Source organism: Ctenopharyngodon idella, chromosome 24 (genome assembly GCF_019924925.1).
Source record: "Ctenopharyngodon idella isolate HZGC_01 chromosome 24, HZGC01, whole genome shotgun sequence".
NCBI lineage: Eukaryota > Metazoa > Chordata > Actinopteri > Cypriniformes > Xenocyprididae > Ctenopharyngodon > Ctenopharyngodon idella.
In genome coordinates this window covers 22,721,614-22,744,904 of record NC_067243.1, presented here as the reverse complement: position 1 = coordinate 22,744,904, position 23,291 = coordinate 22,721,614, and the positions used below count along the sequence as shown (strand labels likewise).

General features: G+C 35.5%; 1 protein-coding gene across 50 annotated transcripts in view; it reads left to right on the top strand.

The window, feature by feature from the left end:
- The first annotated feature begins 7,236 nt into the window (after positions 1 to 7,236).
- The window catches only part of LOC127506632 (receptor-type tyrosine-protein phosphatase eta), a 222,914-nt gene continuing 206,859 nt past the window's right edge, over positions 7,237 to 23,291 (top strand). For 37 of the 50 annotated variants that reach the window (XM_051883239.1, XM_051883241.1, XM_051883224.1 and 34 more), the window contains exons 1-4: positions 7,238 to 7,781; positions 18,791 to 18,818; positions 21,665 to 21,724; positions 22,025 to 22,081. In XM_051883239.1, coding sequence (XP_051739199.1) covers positions 7,716 to 7,781; positions 18,791 to 18,818; positions 21,665 to 21,724; positions 22,025 to 22,081 — 211 coding nt within the window. In that variant the 5' untranslated portion in view covers positions 7,238 to 7,715. Of the gene's footprint in view, positions 7,782 to 18,790; positions 18,819 to 21,664; positions 21,725 to 22,024; positions 22,082 to 23,291 lie in introns of all 50 variants that reach the window. The other 13 variants (XM_051883238.1, XM_051883221.1, XM_051883237.1 and 10 more) reach the window with 2 other exon arrangements.

Genomic DNA, 23,291 nt, shown 5'->3' with positions numbered 1-23,291 from the left:
CAGCGCAACGGTCAAAGCCGTCAGTCTAACCTTAAAGTAATTCCAAACTAGTGCAGTGGAACGCAAGAATGTCCCAATCTACAAGCCGAATTCCGGAAATGTTGTGACGTTTTTTAAATTTTAATAAAATGAAAACTAAAAGACTTTCAAATCACATGAGCCAATATTTTATTCACAATAGAACATTTAAACATAACAAATGTTTAAATGGAGAAATATTACAATTTTATGCACAAAATGAGCTCATTTCAAATTTGATGCCTGCTACAGGTCTCAAAATAGTTGGGACAAGGGCATGTTTACCATTGTGTAGCATCTCCTCTTCTTTTCAAACAGTGTGAAGACGTCTGAGCATCGATGTTATGACTTTCTGGAGTTTTGGTGTTGAAATTTGGTCCCATTCTTGCCTGATATAAGTTTCCAGCTGCTGAAAAGTTTGTGGTCGTCTTTGACATATTTTTTGTTTAATGATGCACCAAATGTTCTCTATAGGTGAAAGATCTGGACTGCAGGCAGGCCAATTCAGCACCCAGACTTTTCTACGACGAAGCCATGCTGTTGTAATAGCTGTAGTATGTGGTTTTGCATTGTCCTGCTGAAATACACAAGGCCTTGCCTGAAATAGACGTCATCTGGAGGGAAGCATATGTTGCTCTAAAACCTTTATATACCTTTCAGCATTCATAGTGCCTTCCAAAACATGCAAGCTGCCCATACCGTATGCACTTATGCACCCCCATACCATCAGAGATGCTGACTTTTGAACTGAACGCTGATAACACGCTGGAAGGTCTCCCTCCTCTTTAGCCCGGAGGACACAGCGTCCGTGATTTCCAACAAGAATGTCAAATTTGGACTCATAGAATCATAGAACACTTTTCCACTTTGAAACAGTCCATTTTAAATGAGCCTTGGCCCACAGGATACGACGGCGCTTCTGGACCATGTTCACATATGGCTTCCTTTTTGCATGATAGAGCTTTAGTTGGCATCTGCAGATGGCACGGCGGATTGTGTTTACTGACAGTGGTTTCTGGAATTATTCCTGGGCCCATTTAGTAATGTCATTGACACAATCATACCGATGAGTGATGCAGTGTCGTCTGAGGGCCTGAAGACCACAGGCATCCAATAAAGGTCTTTGGCCTTGTCCCTTACGCACAGTTTCTCTGAATCTTTTGATGATGTTATACACTGTAGATGATGAGATTTACAAAGCATTTGCAATTTGACGTTGAGGAACATTGTTTTTAAAGTATTCCACAATCTTTTTACACACTCTTTCACAGCTCTGCCCATCTTTACTTCTGAGAGACTCTGCCTCTCTAAGACATCCCTTTTATAGCTAATCATGTTACAGACCTGATATCAATTAACTTAATTAGTTGCTAGATGTTCTCCCAGCTGAATTTTTTCAAAATTTCTTGCTTTTTCAGCCATTTGTTGCCCACGTGCCAACTTTTTTGAGACCTGTAGCAGGCATCAAATTTGAAATGAGCTCATTTAGTGGATAAAAGTGTAAAATTTCTCAGTAGAAAAGTGCAAAATTTCTCCTATGTTCTATTGTGAATAAAATATTGGCTTATGTGATTTGAAAGTCTTGTAGTTTTCATTTTATTCAAATTTTAAAAAAAATGTTCCAACATTTCCGGAATTCAGGTTGTAAAACAAACTTGAATGTGGATAGTGTTCTGCCATGTTTCTGTTACTAAATCCCATAGACATTTTGAGGGTCAGCTGTGGCCCAAACCATGAAAAAATTCAACAAGCCATATCACTGCATGTTTAATCTGAATCAAGTCCAACAGACCTTTTTTTTTTTTTTTTTTTTTTTTCAAGCAATGTGTGATTAGTTTACTTCTTCATTTCGTGCTACTTCATAAATGTCTGTATTGCAAAAGAATATGTTGACAAATACCCAGATAACCATCTTGATAATGTTCCCATTAAGTTATGGAAATGTTATTAGGGGTTCAAGCGCTTAGCACTGAAACTCTATTGTTAAATTTTCCAAGGATCAGCATTCTCCCCATAAATTGATTGGGCAGACCAAACCATAAGTCGTAGAGACTTGAAACTTTGAGGGCTGGTAGTACTTACACCGTCTACACCGTCTACAATGTCACCAAGGCTCTCCCCGATCAGCCTGACGAGGGCGCTACAGCAGTGAAAAGTATGAAATCGCGTATAACTCTTAAACCATTAGGCATAGGCTCAAGTGCCTTATATCCTTGGAATCCTTGGCTCAAGACGGACAAACTGCATGCCTCGGAATTGCCCTTGAAATTTCGGGTATTTCGGATTTTTTTGAAAAACCTACTTTTGCGAACTAGGTTTTTGGCCCGATTGGAACAAAACCAGTGCAGCGAGATTCTCCGGAGTCTAATTGTTAATAATTATCAAAAAATAAATAAATAAATAAAAAAAGTTGAAATTCCGATTCACGGTCCCTAAGAGCCGCCAAAACGTTCGAAGTGGGTGGACCCACTTTTACTAAAATGGCTATAACTCGTGAACGGAATGAGATATTTTCACCAAACTCAGCACACCTATGTAAGAGCTCATTCTGTGGTCGCGCGAAAAAGGATGTTGCACCTGGCCACTTGTTGGCGCTATAACATGAAAAAAAAAATCATGAAAACGGCAATAACTACTTCACCGTTAGTCCGATTGACTTGAAAATTGGCATGTAATGTCTTTGTCTGAGGTGCCATGATTGTCTATGAGGACACTGATGTATCTCAAAAAACATGGCCACCATCGACCAATGAATTTTGAGCAGCTATCAGACAAGGTTAACGGAGGCCAAATGGAATGAAACTTGCTGGGCCTGTTTGACTCACGGCCCTAGAGGCCTGTTAGAAATTCGAAAGAAATCGGCTTCACGTTTTTTAAGTGCGTAAAGGATTGTGTATGGTGCAATTTTTCGCACACACCCACAACATTCATACCACATGGAAGAACTCCTTTTTCTGAGCAACTTTGCCTGTAGGACTGCCTCTGTCCATAGAATCGTTCTTTAAATATTGGATATATTTTCAAAAATATCTTTTCCATCTATGATCGAGATTCTTACAGGCTTGCTAATTAAAACATTATACCTTTTTAAGCATGCATTACACCTTTTAAAGCGCTTGAACCCTGATAATTGCTGCTCGCAGCTATATTTTTTTAATGTTCTCAGAACATTCAAAAAATAATTTTTTTTTAAATGTTTTTTTTAATTTTTTTTTTATTTCTTGTTTATGTGAAGGCTAGCGAAAACATCAAGGGAATGTTCCATTTTATCATTTTATAAACATTATGGAAATGTTACTTTTTGAATGTTGAACGTTTTGAAACAAGTAGTAACATTTAAAAAACATCAAACGGATGTCAAACTGAAATGCTTCAGAAAAAAACATTCCATGAATGATGTAAAAATTAACATTTTTGTGCTAACATTTTGAGAACGTCATTAAAGACCAGTGGGTATGGTTACACCAGCCATTCATAAGTTCTTACTTAAATTGGAATGTAAAGTCCACACTAGAGGTTTAGTAACTACACGCTAGTTTGTAACTAACTCTTTACTTTGTTTGGTTGCACCATTTGTTCTTAAGGCAGAATGTAGCTAGTAGTTTATAAGAAGAGCCTCTAGCAAAGTAATCTATTCACATATTATTCTCTCTCTTAAAATGTAAGCGAGTGTGAATGTCAGCATTTTCATATGTTTAAAGTAAAGTCTGTCAGGTAAAACAAGAGCTTATTGATGTAGTTCAGTCAGTCTGCTATTTTATTCCAACTGTTACTCCTGATCTGAGGCTTCTGTAAATATTTAGTTTATACGAGTTATGCTTCAACTAATGGTGCAATGAAAAAATATTTGGTAGTGCGTAAGTTGTAACTTAGTGCCCATTTGCGTCACAACTAGGCTAAGTTGTAATGCATAACTGGTGCAACCGGCAATATTGTGTCAATATACGATTAATTGTGCAGCATTGGTCACAGACAACAAGTTCAATAATCAGCAGAAAATTAACAAAACACTTTCAACAAACTCTGTCACAGTTTTTCAATCTGTTTGGGTAGTTCTTTAATGCTTCACTAACTAGCAGAAGATACTAATAAGGTTTAAATTCCAGTTGTGCGGATAGGGTTTGTTGTAACACTGCGTTACAATGTGCCCCGCTATTCTATACAGGTACCAATTCAATTAGCATTAATGACTTTTATGAATATCTGCTGATACCATCGAAAAAATGTGAATACAGACTGAGAGGAAGAACCTGAACATTCCTAAAATATTATTCAAGCCATGTTCAGCTTGGTACTGGCTCATCTATTTGTCTCGTGTTCTGTGAGAGATGTGTGTGGAGGGAGCTCTGTGTTTTTCTGAATGTCTGAATATGTTTCTTCATCTATTTCCTGTGTTGTTTTGACCAATTCTGTATAGCTGTGTTTTACAGAGTGTTCATTATCAAACTACAAAATTATTTAAATTTGAATTTCTAAAAAAAAAAATGCTATTTTATATTAAAAAAAATAAATAATATTAATTGTCTTTTATTGACATAATATTTTAGTTTGTCATGAATATTTTTTGATTAGGTCGGATAAAATTTTAAGCTATCAAATGGTCAGGTTACAACGTGCCCCATCACATGTTACAATGTTCCCCATCTATGGGGCATGTTGTCACATTTCACTTCCCTTCTTTTAGGGTGAAAAAAGAAAAAAGTATACACTTTATTAATGAAACAAAATTTGTACCAGACATGTGTGAAATTAATGTGGAACAAAATAAATTTTCTGAACGCTAAGTAGATTTACACAAACTGAGAAAGTCAAAAAGCGTTAGGTCATGCCCTGCTCTCCCTTAAGACTTGGGTCTAGTTTAGCATATAGGCGTGAATTTGCATTTCCTTTTGTATTTACACCTTTGGTGCTATTTTTATGATAAAAAAAAAACATACAAGCAAGCCCAGCCCAGGCAAGAAAAAGTAAACCAAAAGTAATGTTCCATAAAAAGTAACACAATTACTTACTTTTTTAAGGAGTAACACAATATTGTAACTCATTACTTTTAAAAAGTAACTTTCCCCAATGCTGGTGCTGATTGACATTCTGATGTAACTAACAATACAGCGAAAATAACAATATTGTAACATTTCACAATGGTTGTTATGTCATATTAGCAGAAAAAGAGAAGAGAGTTGGATATATAATAATCAGTGTTGGGGAAGTTACTTTTAAAAGTAATGCATTACAATATTGCATTACTCCCTATAAAAAAGTAACTAATTGCATTAGTTACTTTTTATGAAAAGTAATGTGTTACATTATTTTTGCGTTACTTTTTCTCACCTGGGCTGGACTTGCTTGTTTGTTTTTTAATAGCAACAAAAAAGTTCTAATTTTGGTTAAAGGCTCTTTGAAATAAATAAGCCTTAAAGGGTTAGTTCACCCAAAAATGAAAATTCTGTCATTAATTACTCACCCTTATGTTGTTCCACACCCGTAAGACCTTCGTTCATCAGTGGTTCGGAGCGCCAAAGTCACGTGATTTCAGTAAAGAAGGCTTTGAAGCAGTGTTTTGAAATCGGCCATCACTATCGGCCTCATTCATATTGCTGAAAAGTCGTTATTTTTTAATTTTTTTTTTGGTGCACAAAAAGTATTCTCGTTGCTTTATAATATTAAGGTTGAACCACTGTACTTACATGAACTGTTTTAAATATGTCTTTAATTCCTTTCTGGGCATCTGAAAGTGTTAATTATCTTGCTAGCAATACAGGCCTCACTGAGCCATCGGATTTCATCAAAAATATCTTAATTTGTGTTCTGAAGATGAATGAAGGTCTTACGGGTGTAAAACGACATGAGGGAGAGTAATAAATTACATAATTTAAATTTTTGGGTGAACTAACCCTTTAAGCTAGTGTTATACTTTCTGTGTGTGTGAGTGCGCGAGGGTCCACGTGAGGTAAAAATCGTCATCGGAGGGTGTACACGGAGGCACTTTGTGGACATCTGCGTGCATCCCATTTTTTGTGACCGTGCGGACAAGTACAAACCTTTCAGCTGTGCTGCCATTCTGGATTAAAGAAGAATAGGATACAGGAAAAGGAAGTTCAACACTCTTATTTCTAAATCTAATCTAAAGTAATTTTTACTTGTTTGTATGTTTGAATTGGATCATTGAATGTTAGCAGCAAAGACACTGGTTAAAAAAAGTGAGATTAAATACATAAAGTATGTTTGTGCAATTTAATATATTTAATTATAACAGGTTTGCGGTAAATTCTGAGATTGCATTCCACTGTTTTTATTCATTTTGACGAATACTGAATGTTTCCGTGCAAGTGCATGCATGTTCACATTTAATCTAGAACACCTCTGCACTTTATTTCTCTCAACATGAGGACAAGAGAGCTGTCAGTCAATAAATGTGAAAAGAAATTTGCGTTACTTATTTGAAAAAGTAACTTCTTGTAAATCGAAAAAGTAATGCGTTGCTTTACTAATTACTTGAAAAAGTAATCTGATTATGTAACTCAAGTTACAGTACTTGTAATGCGTTACCCCAACACTGATAATGATATGATCTGTATGTTTGTGCTGTAGGTTTCTTTGAGTACATGATGCCCACTCAAGAAGAGTATGGTTTTTAATTGAAGCTGGATAATGACCTCCCCGAGAAGAACCACCCAGACCCAAGAGACATGGGACAGTGACAGGGCCAATGAGCATCTCTCCATGCCCTTTAGATGAATCTGAAAGTGATATCATACAATCATCATAGTAAACACGGAATCTCCAAGAAAAGCTTAAGAAGTTCTAAATATTTGTGTGCAAACATGGTTATTCCTCTCATGGGCATTGCGCAAGTATAATTAGTACTATTTTCATCCAGAACTTAAGTAAACATGTTCAGAATGGGCTCTGAATCTACAGGAAGAGAAGATTACAATAGTCAGTAACAATGAAATGAATGTGTATTGTTGGGCCAAGGGGAGTTTAATACTGTATAGGCAAACAATTTACCATATCTATATATATATATATATATATATATAGATAGATATAGATGTGTGTGTGTGTGTGTGTGTGTGTGTGTGTGTGTGTGTGTGTTTGACCCTTACATTGGACAGTGGTGCTGTTACGTGCTTCGTGTGGGAGTTATGCAAATCTTCATCAGAATAGCTCATTTTGAGCAGTGCTGGGAAAGTGTTTAGTGCAACTTGAACGACAGTAGCCTAAATAACAGGAAGTTTCAGTTCTGAAAAATCTTAAACAGAAGTTTACATATATACGGCTGTTGCCAAAAGATGAAGAAATAAAAAACGTGTCGGAAGTATGAAGTTCTACAGTGGCCTGTTTAAAATAGTGGACATTATAACTTCCTGTTTGGACTGAGGGGGCGGAAAAGCAGTCATTAGTTTTGGTGATGGAGTGAAGCGATGCGATTATTGAAGCGATGAGTTTCGCAACGCCCGTTCCGTTCAGCCAAATAAAGAAGAGGCGGAACCGAAACATTTAACTCTGGTGACAGCAGTCCAGCTCCACCTTGAGCAAGAGCTCACACCTTTTACACCTCTCACATCAGTGTTCGATGCGGTTTGAAAAGGACGTGACAGGTTAAAGAGCTTCATCATTGAGGAAAGTCGCTGGTAAACTTATCTGAACATGATATGAAGATCGCTGCTCAGGAGTATTACGATTAGTGACTTAAGATGGGATGTCTTTCTGTCAAAACTTTATGTAAGGGCATAGCGATTCTGTTCTTTGTCAATCTTCAGGTAGGACATACTCTTTATTTTACAAAAGTTTCTATTGGTATGGTGTTAGTTTGAGGTAAAACACAAAGAGTTTAGTTCATGTAAACACTTGTTGTTGTTAACTGATGTTGTGCTCTTAAAGTTCTGCCTGCAAAGAAAGATCAAACTTATGTTTTGTTGGTAAAAAAAAAGAAAAAAGGCGTTGTTGTCATTTGTGTTCATTTACAAAGTCTTGAAATAGTAGGTCAATATTATTTGCCACATATCCAGTATTATTGTGTTTCATTTACTGGTTAATAATATATGTAATTTTATAATATACAGACACTTAATACAGACTAAAAATATTAATATCATTGCATGTCAAAGTATCAGAACAAGTGACATTTATTTTAATAAAAATTTGCATACTTTTCAAGCAAACAATTTCACAAAATTTGGCAAATGTATGTTTAAACAATAGATACATTTGTATTGAAGAAATTATTAGACAGAAAGAAAGAAACAAAGAAGCTTGTATTTTGTTTTATGCTCAAAGAGTTGCTGTTTTAGGGCAATTCGAATAAATGTTCAATATTTTGGACGCTATATTGCCAAAATATGATTCATTTATTTATGATTTGTTTGGTTAAATAGAGTACTGGACCCAAAGAGACAATTAAAAATGTATTAATATCATTGCGTTTCATAAACTGAACATATTACAAAACACTTTTCAGTCTTTTAAAAAGAAGTTATGACAAGTAACGTAAATAGTGTTCAAAATGAAGACGGAAAAGTATATAGACACTTTTCAGTTGTTAGTGGATAATTTCCGTAGTTTATTTGATGAACAATGCCTTGTTCTGCTAGGACAACTGTGTGAATTTGAATAGAACTGACTTTATAACTTTATACATCTACAAAAACACCAGTTTATCAAAAGCATCTCATTTGTTTGAGATGCTGTTTGCGTTTATATTTTGTTTTATAATCAAATGAGATTTTTACATATTTTTAATCGTGCTTTAAGTGTCCAAATACTGTACATTCTGGGTTCACTGTTCAATGAAATAAAGATGCTGACAAATCCATTTGCTGATCAAGTAGGCGAACCATCTTTTCAAAGCTAATCCAAACCCCCAGGATTGTAGATCAGCTAAGAAGACCAGTTACACATTGAAATTGTGAGATCTGATCTCACCATCATCGAGTCCGTCTGTGATTACATGAAGATACAGAAAAAACTGAGACAGACTAAATCCAGAAGAACTGCGGCAACGTCTCCAAGATGCTTGAAGAAACCTACCTGCAAAGCTACAGTACTGTGAAAAGTTTTAGGCACTTGCTGTAAAGTGAGGATGCTTTCAAAAGATTTTATTTATCAATTAACTTCTGTTAACTAAATCAAATCAATATTTGGTGTGACCAACATTTGCGTTTAAAACAGCTTTTGTCCAGGTACACTTGCACATAGTTTTTCAGGTATCTTTGAAGGTTTCTTCAATTGTCTTGGAGACGTTGCCGCAGTTCTTCCGGATTTAGTCTGACTCAGTTTTTTTCTGTTTATTCGTGTAATCCCAGACGGACTCGATGATGGTGAGATCAGATCTCCTTGTGGAGCTTATCAGCCTTGTGCATACAAAAATCTCAGTGGATTATTACAATCAATGGCAAAAGGAATGTTTGGAAATGTAAACTGATAATTCCTACTGACACACTACAGGAAAAGATATAAATAACTAGCTTAAAACCATTTTTTGTTATTGTTGTTGTTATTTTGGTGAAAATACTAACGTGCCTAAGACTTTTGCACAGTACTATGTATAATAGAAAAGTCTGCACTAAAAAATACACTAACAGAACAACCAAAAATATCCGACAAGAACAGACATTGAACTGAATAAAACACAGGGCTTAAAGGTGCTGTATGTCATTTTTTGACTGTACTAAAGCATAAAAATACCATAATATGTTTACAGATATTTAGGAAAGATGCTAGGTTCACATAATAGTTTCTCTGAAAATTCTACAGCCAGTTATTCTACTTTGAAATGTGCGGTCCGTATCAGAATGTCTGGTTTTGTTTTTGTCTATGTGATCCCACCCACTGCCAATACCCAATAGTATTTCGACAGCCCAGGTTGCCAATTGGCGAAAAACACAGCGTATTGCAGCCGTGGAAGCCAGCTAATGAACTGGGTCAGAGATCGCAGATTCTACCTGAACTAAAAAGCCTCGGCATCCATATAAAATGCTCTATGACCAGAGGCATATTAAAATGCAGATACATTAGCTGATCAACTTATAGCGTAAGGCTTGTCGCTTTCCATTGACAATTGCGCTTGTTCCTTCCTTTTGCGTGTCCTCAATCTGGCAACTCGCGTGAGCGTTGAGTCTGAGGAGTATCAGGCGGGATAAACAACTCTCTCCAATATTTTGAATTTGGACTGCAGTACCCATTTGAGCCACTAGCTGTCAATGTTACATACTGCACCTTTGAATAACAAAGCAAACTAATCAATGAAACGAACAACAGGTGCAACTCATAATCAAATCAATGAAAAACTATAGAAACAAACTGAAAACTAGGAACCATTACTAAAAACCCACTCAAAACAGACATAATACAGATTACCGGTAACACATACAAGTATCATATCAGTGGTCCATATGACGTGCACTATTTTCCTCATTAACGATATACGATAAGCTTTGTTTGATTAAGAGACTGAAATTTGCACTGTGTTCAGAAAAACTGATCAGTCCAATTCATGAACGAATCAAACAATTTGTTAAAGCGATCCAACTAAAAAAAATGAATAGTTCACAAATCAGACATAACTAATTCTCTCATGTTTCCTTCATGTTTCTCACAATGACAATAAAAATATAGGAGGGCTAAATTCTAGACAGGGTAAGTAAATGACAGAATTTTTCGGTGAACTATTGCTTTGTTAAAAATAAGCGCGCTTAATTGTATTGAATGTGCATTTGTAATGTACTTCAAATTTTAAAAGTATTTTAAAAAAAACTGTACTTGCAGATAATATAATATTAATGAAATAAAAGGCCACTTAAATGTACTTTAAGAGGGTACACTTTCATAACTAAGTTTCTTAACAAATTTAAAGGATTAGTACACTTCCAAATGAAAATTTCCTGATAATCTACTGACCCCCATGTCATCCAAGATGTTCATGTCTTTCTTTCTTAAGTTGAAAAGAAATTAAGGTTTTTGAGGAAAACATTCCAGGATTTCTCTCCATATAGTGGACTTCAGTGGGGTTCACTGGGTTGAAGGTCCAAAATGAAGTTTCAATGCAGCTTTAAAGCACTCCTACGTGATCCCAGACGAGGAATAAGGGTCTTATCTAGCGAAACGATCGGTCATTTTCTAAAAAAAAAAAAAAAAAATTATATACTTTTTAACCACAAATGCTCGTCTCGCACTAGCTCTGTGATCCGCACGCATTTGTTAATCACGTTACAAAGGTCATGCGTGACGTAGGAGGAAGTACTGATTCAGTGTCTACAAAACGAACGTGCAAAGATTAAGCCAAATGCCCTTTACAAAAAAAAAAAAAAAAAAGTAAAACAACGATATTGGATGATTTTGAAGTTGAAGGAGAAAATTAGATGTTTTTCGCTCTACTGCGGTACTTCGGCCTACGTCACACATGACATCGTAGAGCAGTGCAAGACGAGCATTTGTGGTTAAAAAGTATATACATTTTTATTTTTTTTTAAAAAAATGACTAGATAAGACCCTTATTCCTCGTCTGGGATTGTGTAGAGCCCTTTGAAGCTGCACTAAAACTGCAATTTTGACCTACCACCCAGTGAACCCCAGTGAAGTCCACTATATAGAGAGAAATCCTGGAATGTTTTCCTCAAAAACCTTAATTTCTTTTCGACTGAAGAAAGAAAGACAAACATCTTGGATGACATGGGGGTGAGTAAATTATCAGGAAATTTTCTTTCAGAAGTGAACTAATCCTTTAAGTACACATTTAAAAAGTGCAAATTAAATGTTTTACTTACTAAAGTATATTTTAAATCATATAAGTGCACTTATTTTGATGTGTTGACTAACATCATAAAGCACATGTAAAGTACCTGATTATAATTTTAACTGTAAATGTGATACTTGATATTAAATTTAAAGTTTATATATTTTAAATATACTACATTGCAACTCCATTACAAATGTTGAATTACAAATATATGTAAATACATGACATGCAAGTTTCAATAGGAATGACAGTAAAGTATATTTTAATTTACCATAAATGTTTGTCAGTGCATTCAGCAGTAGCGTATTTCAAAGACAATAGAATTAAATCATTTATATGAAGATGTACTTCAGTGGGTTCAATTCTAAATACAATCAGGTGTTCGAAAACACTACATGCAGTTCACACTTATACCGTACATTATTTCCGTAATAAGTACTATTTTTTAAAATATGCTTAAATTTTAAACTTCTTTTGCACAAGAGTTCCTGAAGTTGTTCTTATATCTTAGGCCAAGATCTGTTTAACATTATTTAGCCAGATCTATATGGAAAGCAGGTGGATGGAATTACTTTGAACAAATTCAAATGTGCTTGTTGCTCATTGTTTATAGAGGCAAGGATTGTGAGAGCTGATGTGAGAATTTTGAATTACCATGTAAACTCACTTGACAATTTTCCATTTTTTTTTTTCCCCAAATTACAGTTGGCCTTTAAATGTTTGTTATGACTTGTTGGAACATAATTTAGGCTCTGAGCTAATATCAGCAAATAATTTAGCCGGTTACTGAACATGTTTTGAAGGATTTAGAACCACTTTGTCTCCTGAGATTCAACAATAACATCTTGAAAAGAACAGTGAAAGTAGCTTTGTGTTCCTATCAAAGCCTTAATATGAACCTGAGACTCAGTCCAGACGGTCTGGGGGTCACGGGGGTGGAAATCCCAGCCTCAAGAAGTTTACATCATTCTTTTCCTGTTATTCTCACCACTCAATCGCTTCGACCATCCCGTTCTCCCAGCCCACAGGAAGTTGTACAGGCATGCCGTTCTGGCCAATGATTTTAGCACAACAATAGTATCCTAGAAGGTCAGGAATATAATTACCAAACTTCAGTCATTCCAAAAGCAGCTTTTCAGTGGGCCTGATGTTTTAGCCCTCACTAGAAGAATGACACTATTAGTTTTCACTATCTTCAATAGGCTCTTACTGTGGTGAAATGGTAATTTTAAGAGACAAAAATCCCAAGTCTCTCTCATTTGTTTGGTCCAATGCAGAGGTATTTTTTCCATTCACTAAACAGTGTAAGAGTGAATAATGACTTAAATGTTCATTTGTTTCTCACATAAAGCAATAGCCTTAATAATTTTAGCATATTTTATGATATTATTGCATCTTTTTGAAGCTCAAAAGAATATTCAGTACAAATCAAGCTTAATCAACATCACCTGTGTTGATTACCACAAACAATTATTACCACAAGACATAAATGTGACCCTGGACCACAAAACCAGTCATAAGTCGCATGGGTATATTTGTAGCAATAGCCAACAATACATGGGTCAAAATTATCAATTTTTCTTTTATGCCAAAAATCATTAGGATATTAAGTAAAGATCATGTTCCATGAAGATATTTTCCATAAATATATCAAAAATGTATTTTTGTGAGTAGATATGCATTGCTAAGGACTTCATTTGGACAACTTTAAAGGCAATTTTCTCAATATTTTGATTTTTTTGCACCTTAGAGTCCAGATTTTCAAATAGTTGTATTTCGGCCAAATATTGTGCTATCCTAACAAACCGTACATCGATATTTATTCAGCTTTCAGATGACGTATACATCTCAATTTTTACAAAAATTGACCCTTATGACTGGTTTTGTGGTCCAGGGTCACAAATAATATGTTTAATATAATATAATTTAACATGTTAAATTATAAAAATATATAATATTACATTATAGATAATATTATAAAATACTTATAATAAAAATAAATAGTTAATAATATAAAATACAATAAAATAAATAAAACCCATAATAATAATAATAATACGCATAATATAAAACACACTGCCCGGCCAAAAAAAAGGGCGCCGTTTGGATTTTAATAGGCAAATACTTAAGAATCTATGGATGGATGATTATTACAGTGATTATTATGTTTCTAGCATGTTATATGTTTGGCAACTGTTCTTTTAACCCTAAAAGATGGAGTGTGTAGCTTTTCATTTCTTAAACAACCATGTATTAAGATGTATCATGGCCATATTCCTGGATGACAATGGCAAGATTCATCAGGCTCAAATTGTGAAAGAATTGTTGTTGGGAGGGAGCATGAAGAATCATTTTCACACATGAATTAGCACTGACCTTAACCTCAGTGTAAGTTTTTGGGATGTGCTGGAGGAGACTTGACCAAAAAATTATGCACCTCTCGATGGAAATAAATGTTGTGATGATATTTCCTTCTAGAGGTGCATCAATTTTTGGTCAAGATCTTGTATTGACAATGCAAGAGGTGAGCACTCTGTAAAGTCTACTCCAGCACATCCCAAAGACTTTCATTGAAATTAAGGTTTGGACTCAGAGGTGCCAATTCATGTGTGAAAATGATTCTTCATGCTCCCTCCCAACCATTCTTTCACAGTTTTAACCCTGGTGAATCTTGACATTGTCATCCTGGAATATGGCCATGATGTGTCTTCCTACAGGGTTGTTGAAGAAATGAAAAGCTACACACTCCATCTTTAAGGGTTAAAAGAACCGTTACCAAACATATAACATGCCAGAAACATAATAATCAGTGTAATAATGATCCATTCATAGACTCTTAGGTATTTGCCTATTAAAATCCAAACAGCGACTTTTATTTTGGCCGGGCAGTGTATATAGTTAAAATGTGATAAAAATTATACCTTGTGTAAATGTTATTATATTCAACTATGTTGGCATGAACCTGGAATATTCCTAGTAAGCCTCAGGAGACATCAAGATGTCAAAACGATCCTATTCACGCGGATCTGCGAAAACGACTAAAAACGTTGTATTCTGCTGCCAGACCAGTAGTTGGTGATGTCACTTTGTAAAAAAACACTGTGCACCTATAGACTGAACACATAATATGCATGTGCATGACATCACGATTTCACAAATTTGCATTTTTGTGGTTTACACCAAGACAATAATGGTATCATTTTCAAAAACATGAAACCAGTTTTCAAAAGTCTGCATTTCAGGCCCCCGAAACACTGCTGTGATGTAAATGAATGGCCAAAACACATAAAAAGTTTTCCGTTTTTAGTTGACAACGGTAAACGGCCCCTCAGTCACCATGGGGACTAACTAACTGCATGGAAAAGAGCAACCAATGTGATTCTCCTTATCTTTCCATTGGAGGAAATAAAGTCATATAGGTTTTGAAACAGCATGATGACTGTCATTTTTAAATGTACTGTTCATTCATGCCTGTGTTTGTGTCATGTCATGGCGTTTTTTCGCCTTCTTGTTAGGTGTTGTCTCTTTAACAATTTGCATATCTAATGGTGCCAGCTTCCTTTTGCTTCTCACGAAATAATTTTAATATGGTTCAGGGTTATTCGGTCTGTTGTGTATTTGGTCTGATAAGAAAGACGTGTACTATTTTGCATAGTTAATTTATGAAAACTTTACAAAACCTTGGATGTGTGCTTGTGGTTATAAATTAGTTTCCACAGAACATAAAGTAATTGTGTGTCTATGTGTGTCTTTCAGATCAATATATACTATAAAGCGTACCATATTCCAGTATACTGTACATAAACTCCTGATAAACCAGACCGTATCCATGCATTTTGCTTTTTTTTTTCTTTACTTTTCATTTGTTTTTCATTATTTTTAGTTGTATAAATTAACAACATAGGTGTTGTAACAGAGCTATAATATATATACGAATATATATAGTATATACAGTAGGGAAGTAAGGCCAATCTCATAAGGAACTGTAGTACAAATAATATAAGGAAGCTTTTGTATCTATAATTTACATACAGGTTATGAGTTAGCGTACGTACATCAAAGAAATTCAACTGTGCCTATTAACTAGTGAAACTAAACTGTGAAAAAATTTTTGGTTTTGTCTGATTGTAAAGCTTTACTTGTAGTTAAAGATACAGAAAATATTTAAATATATATATATATATATATATATATATATATATATATATATATAAATTTGTAAATTAGAATTTGTAGATATACACTGATGAGCCAAAACATTATGATCAGTCACAGGTGAAGCGAATATCGTTGATCATTTTCTAAGGCCATATATTAAGGTATGGGTAGATTAGATGGTAAGCAAACAATCAGTTCTCGTTATCAGCGTGTTTGATGGCCAGGAATAAAAATCTGATGACTTTGACAAGGGCCAAATTGTTATATTGTTATGGCGAGGCGACTGGGTCATAGTATCTCTGAGACACCGAGGCTTGTGTTGCTCCCCGTCAGCAGTGGTGAGAATTTACCAACAGTGTCTGAGGAGGGACAAACCACAAATCGGTTACAGGGTGACCAAGGCTCATCGATGCATGAGGGTAATGAGGGCTATCACGTCTGGTCTGAGCCAACAGGTCTAGTGTGGCACACAAATTTTAATGATGGTTATGGGAGGAATGTGTCACAACACACAGTGCTTCACATTCTGCTGCGTATGGGGCTGCATAGCCACAGACCAATCAGAGTGCCTATGATGACCCCTGTCCACTGTTGAAAGCACCTACAATGGTATCTGAACTGGACCTTGAAACATCGGAAGAAGGTCGCCTGGTTCGTTGAGTCCAGTTTTCTTTTCCATCACATGGGTGGCTGTGTACATGTTACCTGGGGAAGCTGATGGAGGTAGTGTGACACCCTTAGCAATGAAACCCTGGGTCCGGCCATTCATGTGGACGTAAATTTGACACTTGTCACCTACCTAAACATTGTTGCAGACCAGGTTCACCCCTTCATGACAGTGGTGTTCACTGGTGGAAGTGTCTCTTTCAGCACGATAATGCACCCTGTCACAATGCACACATTGTTCAGGAATGGTTCGAGGAACATGATGAAGAGTTCAAGGTGTTGTTCTGGCCTCCAAATTCCCCAGATGTGCTGGACCAAAAAGTTTGATTCACAGCGGCTCCCCCTTGAAACCTACTGGACTTGAAGGATCTGCTGCTAATGTCACCTTCAGGGGTCTTGTAGAGTCTGTGCCTCGGCGGGTCGGTGCTGTTTTGCATAATAAGCAGGTGTTCATAATCTTTTATCTCATCTTTGTACTACTGATAGTATTACTGTATGTATATATACAGACCCTGCTTTCTGTCTAAAACACCTGTCAAAGAGTGTTATGAGCTTGTTAGGAGAGGGTCAGATTATTTGTTGTAAATTAGATTATATTACACAATTTGACGTACAGTTTATTTACAATTTAGAAAAAAATGTTGCATGTTTTGAGAAAGAGACAGCAATATACAGTAGGAATTGCATTTTGAAATCTGAGGAGTGAAGTCACCTCCCTGTGGAGGGCCAGTGGGGCATGATGGGAAATGGCAACTTTGGGCTTTGGGTGCAGCTCTTCCTGACTCCTAAGTGCCAAAAGCCCTGCTGAGAATATATGATAAGAATAGCCTTTATAACTCATAGTTTTTTGACTTCGAATCAATTTTGTTCTATTATGTGAATCATAATTTTAAAGTTACTTGATGGCAATAGATTATTATGGTTTTATATTTAACAATATAGTAAATATTTAATTGATATAGCAGGTATAGCAGTTTTTGGATGTTTTTTCCCCCTTCTGAGTTTCCTTGCGTATTTAAACAGGCTCTTTGTTTCTGACCAGGAAGTACACAACTGTCATTAGGCTACTCATTTGAAGTTTTACCTGGGGTATTTGGAGCAGAGCGTGTCAGTGTTTCTATTCTAAAGCCGAGAGAGGGAAGAAGTTAGTTTCCATTTATTTTTTTATCAAATGACTTTAGGTGCTCATTGTATATTATACTTCCCCTGAAACTCATTTTGTCATGTTGAACAATATTACTTCACCATATCTCACTATTCCTGTCAGCAACTGCTTTAAGAAAAACAAAACAAAAAAAAAAACATGTAAGCATTCACAACATCAAATTCATTAACAACTAATGCAATATAACTAAGACAGTATTTATTCTGTTATAACTACGCATTTGCCATTTTCTTGCTTAAATGAGCTGTTTAAAGAGTCGAAGACAGAAAAGGCAATGTCTCCATCTAGTGGTGAGTCAGTGTTTTTAATCCCATTTTAGGCATTAAAACAGCGTTTTACATTAAGAAAATAACAAGGAAATTAAATGCGTGTTTTGGCACGGAGATTTAGTAGTACTACACAAAGTATTACACGATGGCATCACAAGAAAGCTCAAGCGATGTCTTCATAAATCCTTTAAATTATTTTTTACAGCTGCAGGCTCATTCATCGCAAAACAAGTGTCTGGTATTTTGTCACCTAACAGTATTATATTGTTAATATATACTTCATATAAATACTATTATGTATGTAACACCGGTGTTCCTTTTCTCAACGCTGATGAAGATTGACCAATCACAATATTTTGTCACAATGGACCAATCAGAGTCCCTGTGTGGTATACTTCATATTTCTGTTCGTGAAAGTGTTTCTGGTAGACTATACTCTTTTCGTGGCGCGAATTTTACAGACGAACAGATCGAGGCTTTTAAACTGAGGTAGCTTTTTATGTGTTCTACTTGCCTTGTTGTTAATTATACGTTAAATTACTTAATAACATTGTGTTGAAGTTGATGGAATTGAGGAGTAAAATGATCGCCCAAAATGGTGGTGTAAATAAAATGTCTGTCGTTGATCACAGAAGTCTGGTCTCAAGTCCAAGTCAAGTCTGAAATCTACTGTTAATGTGTCAGTCAAGATTTAAGTCATTTTTGTGTCCTCTCACAATTTTTTTAATTTTTTTTTTTTTTATCTCTATTAATAATAAACTTTACCTTTCTTCTCAGGGTTTGAATGCACAGGACAATGGTACAGGTGAGTAGTCACATCCTATCAAACATCGGTTCCCACCAGTTAAAATGTTTATAATGTAGGCTAATAAAAGTTATTATATTACATTACATTCAGGGCTTGACTTTTTTTTTTTTTCTTTGCTCACTAGCCATTGTGGCTACTAGTGGTTTTCCAAATTTACTAGCCACTCAGCATACTGGTCACAATTTTGACATCGATACCACTAGGAAAAACTGCCGTATATATTTTAAAAATCATAATTTGGCAGCAGGTATATTAGCAGTTGGGTTATAATCTTAACATGAAAGGGACAGCTTAGACTTGTCAATGCGAGTGGCAGCTGCCACTTGACCCGTCACCGTTAAAGCCTGCCACTGGTCCTGGCACCGCGAGTGGCAGCTGCCACTGACCCGTCCCCGACTCACTGCTATATATTCGCTTATCTGGTGATCCGTTACTGTTAAATGTGCCATCCTCACGCTGCCTGGTGATCTGTTGTCGTTATAGCCACCTATATTCGTTTACCTGGCAATCTGTTACCGTTAAATGCACCATCCTTCTTGCGACCCGTTGTTATACCGATGTGCCTGTTACTCGACCCGTCACCGTGTCACTCGACCTGGCACTGCCATATGTGCCAGCCTGGCAACGCATCATTATATTTTTTTAAATGTTGTTGTTAAACAGTAAGATATAACCTGGTAAATGAAGTCTTTGAAGATTTTAGTGTTTTTGCATTGACTAGGCTAGATTTTAATGAAAATAGTGTTACATAATAATTACAGAGGCCTGGTGGATTTACAATCAGTATCAATATTTGAAATAGCGGTGAGGTAGGCTTAATTATATTTTAACAACTGTGCAGATTGCAGAAGACAGGAATTAAAGAGGCAACTAAGCATTATTATTATTATTATTATAGTATAAAAATACTTTTCATATGATAGAATACAAATTTGCTGAACAAAAAAAGAAGTCTTTCCTGAAAAAGTGCCACACTCAGTCTTGTTTGCGCTATGCAGAAACACACCTGGAAGACTCTGATGCCATCTGGCAAAAGGTGCTATGGTCTGATGAGACCAAAATGGACCTTTTTGGACTGAACTTCATGAGCTATGTATGGCGAAAAGCAAACCCAGCACATCACCCAACACACACCATACAGCAGCATAATGTTGTGGGGGTGTCTCTCTTCAGTGGAGACTGGGCGATTGGTCAGGATTGAAGGGAAAATGGATGCTGCCAAGTACATCTATATTCTTGAGGAGAACCTGTGTCCCTCTGCTAGACAGCTGAAGATGGGCAGGTCATTCAGTGATCCTAAACATATTGCCAAATGAACAATGCAATGGCTTAAATATAGGAAGCTGAATTTTCTTGAGTGGCCAAGTCAGAGTCCAAGCCTTAAATCCAATAAAAAATCTGGATGTACTTGAAATGAGCTGTCCATTGCTGCTCACCATAGAATTTGACTGAACTTCAGCAATTCTGCAAGGAAGAATGGGCAAATATTCCCTAATCTAGGTGTGCAAAGCTAGTACAGACATATCCAAAAAGATTAATGGCTGTAATTAAAGCAAAAGGTGGCTGTGTGAAGTATTAAATCAGGCGACTGATGATTTTTCCAACCCTGTTATTCTAGTTTTTCAGTTTTTTTTTTTTTTTTTTATTAATTTTCAGAACTGTTGCCTTATTTTTCTTAAGTCAAAATTTTTAAATAAAGATGGAAAAGTTTTTTTTGGAATGAGTTTTGATTTCAGGGTGTGCAACAAATAAAGTAACTATTTCAAAGGGATAAATAGTTTGTATAAATGCAATATCAGACGAGCAGCCGTGCGATATGGCTCTATATCAGCATGGCTGTGATTCAGGCCAAGTGCCGTAGGTAGTCACAGCTGTGCTGATATATAGCCATATCGCATGGCTGCTCATGTGATATCGCTTTTATACAACAGTTCGACGGCACAAGTGTGTAAATAAATAAGAATCAACAATGGAGTGTCTTTAAAAATCTCAAGTTGACAGTTCAACAGATGAGCCCAAGCCTCCGTTAATAATTTTAAAATGTCACTTTAGAACTAGTAACAAAAGAACACTGAGTTGCTTCATTTAAGCTTATTGTATTATGTACAGTAGATTATTTTGAGAGAGATTGACTAAGCAAGTGCATTACCTGCATCTAGCTGATATTCTTTAGATCAATCCTATATTCATAATCACATAAACAGTTTGAATGTCAGCTGAAGAAAGCAATATCTTTGTCTTTGTCCTTTTAACATTTAAGGGGATTTCCCATGACAGCGCTAGTCAATGCGTGTCAGTTAAATCTTGTAAGATGTTGTTTAAAGTAAAAAAAAAAAAAAAAGTTTTAGTGCCAGGTCACGTTGATCAATAAGCCATTTCATGTTGCAATTTTATTGGCTAGTCAGTAGACGTAGGTCGTAGCAGCAAACAAACTGTGAGATGATCATGCAATTTTTTTTTTGACACTGTCAGAAAATTATTGGAGGCTGTCTTTGGTAGTAAGACCGTGACAACGGCCGTCTTTGAACCTCTCTCACTGTACGACGTAGGACCACCGTTTAGGATCCACAATCACTGAAATCACCACAATTGCTCTTTTTTTGTGTACCAGGTATTACACCCCACTGCTGAAATCCACCCACATTTGGCGGGTGTTAATATCAAGCCCTGATTATATTATATAAGTTATAGTCATTTGTAATGTAATTTAGGTTAATATTCTAACAATAATACATTGATTGTAGTACAAAACTTAATTGTATGAACATATGCCCTTGTTAGCTTGTAAATACTATTTAGTAAATGTTTGTGTTTTTATTTCTGTATATGTTCATATATCACAGCCTTCCCTGTAACTACAAGCAGTTCTTCAACTCAAACATCTCCTCAAACACCTGTCACAAGTGAGTATTGTTCATGGACAACTGGGTAAACAATTATAGCTTTATTTCATTCATTTTTATTTCTAATGTGGTATTATGATAATTGCCAAACAGCAACACTTGAATAAAATTATTAGAGATAGTCAACTGTGACATTTCAGTTGTAAAAATTGTATTATTTACACAGTTGTATTAACTTCTGTTAACTTCTATTAACAGTTCTTGCAATACAGAATTTCATTGCATGCAAAAATGTCCTATTAAGCATGTCAAAGAATATTACTTAATTTATGTTTTTCTTCATGAATCTAAATATTTTAGCACCCCCTGCCTCTACAAGCTCTTCTGTAACTGAGTCTCAAACATCAGCTCATTCAAGTGAGTATTTTCAGGGCTCGACATTAAGCCTTGTCATGTGCTTGTACTTCAGACAAGTAAATCTGTCATTCACTTGTCAGTGTAAAAAAGTTGCATGTCCAGAAGAAATTGGATTTTTTGTGGTGTAAATATAATTTATTCTGAAGCAACATTCTCATCAGTGTTTCATCTTTAATTTCAAATTCTTAAATTTGATCAATAAATTCAGTTACAATAATAAGACACTATAGGGCTGTTACCAGTCAAATGAAATCATTTACACTGAAAAATTACAACTGCATTAAATCAGTTTTTGAGGTATTTTCTTTAAATATACAAATAAGAAACATCGGTGAAACTAAAACGGCAGTAGGTGGTGGCGAGTGACCGTATTAATGAGTCATTTATTAAAACGATTTGTTCAAACAGCTGATTCATTCAAGAATGAGGCAGTTGTTTATAAATGGGTCATTAAATCTTTGACTCAACTGATTAATTTAAAGTGCTGAATCATTCATTAAAGGGTTAGTTCACCCAAAAATGAAATTACTGTCATTAAGTACTCACCCTCATGTCGTCTCAAACCTGTAAGCCCTTTGTTTATCTTCGGAACACAAATTAAGATATTTTTGAAAAAAGTGGATGTCACTGACTTGCTGTCTACAAAGCTTAATGTTGTCCGTCATATACACATAGCGAGCATGGCGGAAAATATAAGAGTGCATCCAGCTTTCAGAGCCAATGTGTGGGTGCACTTTAGTTTTAGGGAGTAATGAATTAGATAAAATAAATGTAATGCTGTTTGTAAGCTAAACTCATGAAATATTTTGAGTTCTCAAAATATAGTAGACACTTGAAAACAACTTTTGAGTTGATTACAGTAAGTTATTGTGATAGATCGTTTCCACGAATTAAGAATTCGCTCCTAACAACTTATTAATTTCCTCATTTTAGTTAAAATATGGCCACAATTGTAGTAAATTTAGTTTTAAGGGAACAAATTAATGAAACATGTACAAAGAATTTAGTCATAGGAACAAATTATTGTTATTTATTTTTTATAGACTATTTTTTTTTCATCATGCAATTCTATAATATAGAGCATTAACATGCACTGCTATTCGGTTTTGCATTTCCTAGGCAGCGCACCATCCAATGTAAACGTCTTGCTCGCGTAGAAGATATAATTCGCTTTTCTGTCAGTGTTACTGTTACGGCCCATGTCCGAGTT